Source organism: Quercus lobata, chromosome 11 (assembly GCF_001633185.2).
Source record: "Quercus lobata isolate SW786 chromosome 11, ValleyOak3.0 Primary Assembly, whole genome shotgun sequence".
NCBI lineage: Eukaryota > Viridiplantae > Streptophyta > Magnoliopsida > Fagales > Fagaceae > Quercus > Quercus lobata.
Genome location: NC_044914.1, coordinates 38,712,941 through 38,720,635, shown reverse-complemented (window position 1 = coordinate 38,720,635; position 7,695 = coordinate 38,712,941). Strand labels below are relative to the sequence as shown.

Below are 7,695 nucleotides of genomic sequence, written 5' to 3'. Positions count from 1 at the left end.
GAATGTAAAACCTACCCCATTCTCAAACATAGGAAGGAAAAGAAAAAGGTATGACAAAGGACTCGCTGCACTAATGTGACTCTCACGTTTCCTGTGGTTGAAGGACTGATCAACTTTATTTATAAGAAAAATCATCATTGTTACATAGCACATCGTCCCACCCTTCATCTTGCGTTTGGTCTGTTTCATCGATGTTTCTTTAAAAAGCAATAAAGATAGAGATGGCACTACTTGCAAGAGTCGTATTTTTAGTTTAAAAAATTTATACTTGATAGAAAATAGTAATTGTGAGAGCAATTTGCTTAGTTTTAATCAAATTTTAATTAAAAAAAATTAAAGCTGGCAGAAATTAGTAATTGTGGGAGCAATTTGCTTATTTCTAATCAATAAAGTGAGACATTATTCAATATTAAAGTTTAGGTAAAATTGAGATTGACCCCAATGGGAATGATTGGAACTAACTCTATATTTCTATGCTTCTAACTATGCAGGTATAAACATCATCGCACATCCTTGACATGATAGACTAATAGTCGCTTTACAAGTACAAAGTTCTTATGGTGTGGGGGAAGGAGCAAGGATCGAGATTCAAGTCTTTAGGAAAGAACTTCACACATATATACACCTAAATTATACTTATACTATAATAGAATTTATATATGTATAAAAATAAAAAATAAAAAAAAGTATGGAGGTATAAACTTATATTTACTTTGAGTTTGTTGACCTGCATGAAAATGGCACAGAGGATAAGGCTTAGCACTATGATTGTCACAATAGATAGGCAAGGTACGTAGTATGCTAAGGTGCACCAAGATCTTACAATTAGATTTAGACCTAGTAAAATTGGACTTGGACTTGGACTTGTTAAACAGTTCAAACCTATCAGAAAATTTTGGTATGGGTAGAGAATTTTTGGAAAATAGTTTTAAAAATAGTTTTAAATCCCATTGACCAGCTTAAATATTTTTGAGCTTCAAAGAACTTTGAACTTCTACATATTGCATTGAGCTACAAATTAATCATACCGAGCTGCAACTACACTTTTAGAAGAAAGCTCTCGTTAGAATTAAAACGCTGGGAAAATGATCATCTCCTCCATTTGCTTTGAAAATGGAGAAAGAGAGAACATTTTATGATAAATTTTTTTTTACAATTAACAAATCCAAAAATAAACATAATACCATGTCGTTTGAAATAACTTAAATCATTCCGTCAAATAGAATTTTACATTGAGGTCACTTAACCATCGATTTACAACCAAATGCTATACGACTTCCATATTTTAATATAAACTAGTCACTATCCAGTGTGTTGTCTGGATAGTTAAATAAAAATTATATATATATATATATATATTTATTTATTTTGTTTAAATGTATAATTAAGCTCATGCAATTCATTTAGAAGTAATGACATTAAAACAAATGAGTAACTGCCCTAAATATTATATTTGTATATTCATACACTTCTTCTATAAAAAAAAGACTTTCACTTAAATTTAGCTAGACTAAAATAGACTGAAACGCTACGTTAATGTGGTTTAACATGAACATAGCAACAATAAATGATATACTTAAGTTTAGATATTACGAGTTTGATATCTATATATTTTTTTTAATAAATTTGGATTTAAAATAGCTACTCTGGACCCAAACCTATCTTTTCCCATTATGCAAGTGCACAAAAATGACCAAATGAATTAAAGTAGACTAAATTGGAAAAACTATACCAAAGTGGACACAAATAGACCAAACTGGACCGAATAGAACTAAAATGGACAGAATAAGACTGAATAGAACCAGAGTTGATAGAATGGACCAACTAGAATCAAAGTGGACCGAATATGAAAAAAGTGGACCGAATAGGACCAAAGTGGACAAAATGGACCGAATAGTACCCAAGTAGACAGAATAGACAGAATAGACCTTATAGGATCCAAGTGGACCGAATGGATAGAATAGGACCGAAATGGACAGAATAGGTCCTAGTGGATTGAATGGTAGGCCTGTCCACCGGAACCTGTACCTGACCAACCTAAGAGAAACCATCCGATCCATACCTGAAACTAGCCAACCCGACATCGGTGACGGTTGGTAGCGAGTCTTAACCTCCAGAAACCGAGACTGGCGGGTCAGTTAACGGGTCTACTCTTCAAAACCAATTCCAACCGATCCGATCGCCTATATATCGGAAACAATCACCGATTTTCGTAGGTATAAGGAATTTCTGATAATTTCTCGACAGATCAGTTGGGATTCGGTGAGATCTCGTCAAGATCTCAACAAATCCTTTGAGATCCGACAAGATTTCGAAAGATCTCGTCAAGATCTCTTCGAGATCTAGTGAGTTCTTTTAGAAATCTTGCTAGATCCGGCCATATGTCGATCAGATATAGTAGATTTCAACCATTTCCAGCACATTTCGTCATTTTTCTTCTTCCTCGAGTTTGATTGTCCACTGACTGACACCAATCAATATCCGAGTCGCCCGAACCAACTCATCTTATGGGTCGGCTGCAGGTTTGGATGTTGGAGACCCGATGAGGTCAGGTCAATTCCAAGTTAGGCACAAACCCCACCCAGACTAACCCGTGGACAGTCCTATCAAATGGAACCGAAGTAGACCAAATAGTACTAAAGTGGATTGAATATGACCAAATTGAACTGAAGTGGATAAAATGTGTCGAATATGCCCGAAGTACATCGAATAATACTGAATTGGACCGAATAAGACCAAAATGGACCAAAATAGATTGAATAGACCAAAAGGCTAGGCAAATACAACTCAACAAGAGTTTGCTACACTTAAACTTTTAGATATACTAGTTATTGTCGTGCGTTGCACGAAAAATTTTTATATGTATTTCCTAAGAAATATAAAATTATTATCAAAAGGTTTGAATTTTGTTGCATTTTTTTCACCTATACTAGTTTGTTTGTTTTTTCTAACATATATGTTACGTGCATGACTCTAGTGTAACATACATGATTTTTATTAATAAGTAAATTAGACCATAATACAATGTAAAAAGTTAATCCAGAGTCTACTTATTCAATATTTTGAAACCAAATGGGTTGAAAAAGAACCGCTCAACTTTGTAAGCTTCAAATCCTATCCATATTATATAAGGACCAATTTGTGCTTTTGAAACTCGACATTGAAATTAAAATATTAAAGAAAACTTTAAAGACCAAACATGTAGTATTTATCCAAATAAATAATAAACTGAATGGGACAAGTTTGGCTACAACCACCAATTGCAAGATAATATTTGTCCTTGCAATTGTTATGTGCAATGCACATTACTTAACCCAATCAACCAAGTGAGTCATATGCATTGCATATGACAAGACACATATTATTTTTCCATTGGTAATTAGAACTCAAAACTCCAAACATGTTTGAAACCAAACCTTTTTAGACTGAAAATTCATTTATAATCTTTTTATTAACACTCCCTTTGTTTCAATAAAAAAAAAAAAAAAAAATTATGAGAAGACATTTTTTGGCATTTTCATGTGTTTGGTATGGAAGTCAAAGGAAAAATATCTCAAAACTTCTCTTATTAGCTTGATATGAGATAGAGTTGTTTTTTACTAATTTTTTTTGGAAAACAACTATATCTCATGCAAAGCTAAATAAGGGAAAACAAGATTCGAGGTATAGTTTTCTAACTCATTTTAAAGTTGTTACTATTTTTTTTTTAAATTATAAAAAAAATGTTATTACGAAACAAATTGCGCTTAACTCTACTAATATTTTCCTTACATAGGCGCTTGGGTGGTATTTCCCTCCATTGCTCTCATTACCACCGAAGATTCACGCATGACAAAACAGCAACCATACAAAGCTTTACCTGGATGGTTTATTGGTAATCATCTACTCGTCCAGTAGCACCACACCCAAAAACCCTTCCCAGTTCAACCTATACTTACCTAAATCAAACTCTAAATTAATCCCACGCTATAAATTAAAACCTACCCTTACAAAAGAATGAGAGAAAACCATCACTTTGATACAATTTCACTAACAAAAACCCATCATAACTATGGGAGAGGTTGATCCAGCTTTCATCCAAGAGCCTGAACACCGGCCCAGAGTCACCTACATCGAAGGCCAAGGCATCCCATTAATCGATCTTTCCCCTATACACTCCTCCGGCGATGTTTCTGCCATTGAAGGCCTTGTTAAAGAGATAGGCAATGCATGCAAGGAGTGGGGGTTCTTTCAGGTGATCAACCATGGAGTGCCTTTGGAAAAACGCCAGAAGGTTGAGGATGTGTCGAGGAAATTCTTTGCACAGAGTTTGGAGGATAAGAGGAAGGTGAGGAGAACTGAGAAGGCAGTGTTGGGTTACTATGACACTGAGCATACTAAGAATGTTAGGGACTGGAAAGAGGTGTTTGATTATAATATAGAAGAACACACTAATGACAAGGAAGTCACAGCAGAGTGGACTAATCTGTGGCCTGAATACCCTCCGGAGTTTAGGTAATTTTTACTTCACAATATTACCCGGAAATCTTTACAATTACATACATCCACAATAAATTTGTTTTGACTGAATAACAGGTTAATAATTAATTGAATGAATAATTTAAATCCAAATTGTAGCAAATAATTAATGATTAGTCTTAAACGTTGTAAATTGCATAATCAAGTCTTTCCACTTATTGTGGGTTCCAGTTAGCTCAACTGGTAAAGTTTCTGATGGTTGTATAAAAGATCTGGGGTTCAACCGCGTCTACACCAAAACTGATTGGTGTCTTGGTCTGATAATAAAGAGCTATCATCAAAAGCGGACGCCATAAGTTGAAACTCTCTTAAAAAAAAAAAAAGTCTTCCCACTTATGAGCAAGTAATTCAAATAGTGTTAACCTTTTTTTTTTTTTTTTTTTTTTTTTAGGAAGCAGATAATGTTAACCTCAAAGACAAGATTAATTAGTAAAAAAAAAAAAACACTGCAAATTGGTGACCAGTGCTTTAGATTGGGGACTTAAATAAAAGATCATTTAAATGTGATATGGGCTGGGGTAAAATCCAATGGATTCTTTGTTTTGCAACTCATTTAAGATTTAACCCGAATTGTATAATACTGTCTAGGTTTTTTCTATTTACTCCAAATTTCTTATCTATCTCAAATTTTTACCTCTTACATAATATTTATTTATTTTTTTATAAAACAAATTTCTGAAATGGTTTTAAAATATGAGTGCTGATTGAGTTATACGTTTTTATTAAGTCATACAATAAATATTTTAATTATTAACAAATAGAAAAGATTCAAGTAAAAACTATTTTCATCTATTAACTTAAAAACAAGGAAAATGAAGCCGAGTTTGAGACTTTTTTTTGGGGGTGGGGGATTTGAGGCCAAATTTAAGGGATTCAATTTACGTGATCTAATGGAATCCCTTTGACCATTGCCCAGAGAGACATGCCAAGAATATGCTCAAGAGATGGTGAAACACAAACTCTGAGAATTCTGAGAATTGGGTTTTTCATTTTTGTACTTATTGAACCAGATTTCAGGGTTGATTGCAAATTTGCTTTTGGAAAAAAATAAAATAAAACTGGAATTGTAAATGGCTTATCATAAATATATGAAGCAATGAAATTTGAGTACTGGGCTATTTTATTTTATTTTATTTTATTTTTGATTGATTTGAAGTTGAATTGTTTATTTTATTTTACTTTCAGGTTTGGTTATATTTCGGAGTATCAGAAATATTAATAGAAAATCTGAGGTGTTGCTGAGTATTGGGTTTTTGGTTGCAAGTTCTAAGGGTGTGAATAAGTTGCTTATCTGAGAATTCAAGTTTTAGAATTGTGATAAGACAGTAGTTTGACTGTGGATAATATCATTACCAAAAAGAAATCATTGAAGTGTCGAACTCTGTATTGCATTTTGGGTTCTAGGGGGAAGGAGGAGTGGTGGTATGAAATTAGTTTGAGTATTCTTTTTTGTGGCTTTGATTTCTATGCATTTATTGTAAGTAAAAGATGTATATGCGTTTATTCTATGCATTTATGTGATCTAATGGAATCCCTTTGACCATTGCCCAGAAAGACATGCCAAGAATATGCTCAAGAGATGGTGAAACTAGCTTTCAAGTTGATGGAACTTGTTGCATTGAGCCTAGGCTTGCCAGCAGATAGGTTTCATGGCTTCTTCAAAGATCAAACCAGCTTTGTTCGATTCAATCGCTATCCAACTTGCCCTAATCCTCACTTAGCACTTGGTGTTGGTCGACACAAGGATAGTGGTGCCTTGACCATCCTAGTTGAAGATGATGTTGGAGGGTTAGAAGTGAAGCCGAAAACATATGGGGAGTGGATTCGGGTCAAGCCCATCCCAAATGCTTATATCATCAACATTGGTGACACTATTAAGGTACATTTTTGAGTCTTCAAATAAACTTTGCTAATTACGATTCATTCACATCATATATATTATATTGAAGTCGAATCGCAATCACAATTAGAATTTTAAATTAAATTTAAATTAATTGTTAATTGATGTTTAATTTTGCATGATGAGTTCAATTTAATTTTCTTAATTTTAATATCAATTGATCCATTCATAATACTCAAGCTAAAAACCAAAATGATCACCTCACTTATCTATACAAAACCGTCTTATTGATCATCATAATTATTGCATATTTCCTTGTGCTCTCATTATAAAATAATACCATTCCTATATTGGAGCTTGTATATATGTGTTTGAAGGCTTTTATCGTTGTCCAATTTCACTTTGGGAATGGAAATTGTTCAGGTTTGGAGCAATGACAAGTATGAGAGTGTGGAGCACAGGGTGATAGTGAACTCAGAGAGGGACAGGTTCTCCATTCCATTTTTCTTCCTACCAGCACTCTCCACCATGGTTAAGCCCTTGGAAGAGCTGACAAATGAGCAAAATCCTGCTAAATATAGGGCATACAACTGGGGCGAGTTTATAAGTACTAGAATGCAAAGTAATTTCCAAAAACTCGATGTTGAAAACTTGCAAATCTGTCATTTCAAGACAACAAAGTAATTAAGCTACATGGAGGTAGTATTATCTGTTGGGACCAATAGCATTGATCAGATTCTTGTAGAGCACTACTTTGTACCCACATACAAGCAATGCTATGAATAAATATAATTCAATCTAATTTCCTTATATTGCTGAAATCATTTGCCTTATATTAGAGAATTATATATGAAGTACAATAGTGAGAAATTAAAGTTATTGTTTACATCAGGTCAGCAATTTCAACAAAAAACTGAAAAAAGAAGAAAAGAAGAAGAAGAAGAGCACGCGGAGTGTGTGCGATGAGGCTACTATGTGTATCTATATATATATATATATTCCAATATGTGTAGATCCCACTGGTAGTCATGAGACCAAGATTTAAGTATGAAAATTACAATAATGAACATCACTCCACAAAGAATGGAAACAGAAAATTGACTAAATATAAAAAGGATGATGTAAAATCAATGGATATTTAAGGTGATGTAAAATCTACATGACTTTGCCAACTTCCCCCTTGCTGTAAAAGTCAATTTAATTTTCATATATGTGAGCGTCTCTACTTGATCTCTAATTCCTTTTTTTTTTTTTTTTTTTTTAATGTTTAGAAATTTATATATATTTTTAATTATTGAATTTAGAGTTTCTTTGTATGTATGTGTGTATATATATTT

At 33.2% G+C, this 7,695-nt stretch overlaps 1 protein-coding gene across 1 annotated transcript; it reads left to right on the top strand.

Annotated features, from left to right (window-relative positions):
- The first annotated feature begins 4,051 nt into the window (after positions 1–4,051).
- Positions 4,052–7,042, top strand: LOC115966482 (protein DMR6-LIKE OXYGENASE 2-like). The gene is made up of 3 exons (XM_031085714.1): positions 4,052–4,494; positions 6,070–6,397; positions 6,782–7,042. The coding sequence occupies exons 1-3, from the start codon at positions 4,052–4,054 to the stop codon at positions 7,040–7,042; spliced, it is 1,032 nt and encodes a 343-aa protein (XP_030941574.1).
- The last annotated feature ends 653 nt before the right edge of the window (positions 7,043–7,695 follow it).

What these genes read in the sequence shown, in the direction of transcription:
- LOC115966482 (XM_031085714.1), top strand. Translation starts at nt 4,052, where the DNA reads ATGGGAGAGGTTGATCCAGCTTTCATCCAAGAGCCTGAACACCGGCCC. An exon ending in GAATACCCTCCGGAGTTTAG is followed by an intron (nt 4,495 to 6,069) that starts GTAATTTTTACT and finishes ACCATTGCCCAG; the next exon opens with AAAGACATGCCAAGAATATG. An exon ending in ACATTGGTGACACTATTAAG is followed by an intron (nt 6,398 to 6,781) that starts GTACATTTTTGA and finishes GAAATTGTTCAG; the next exon opens with GTTTGGAGCAATGACAAGTA.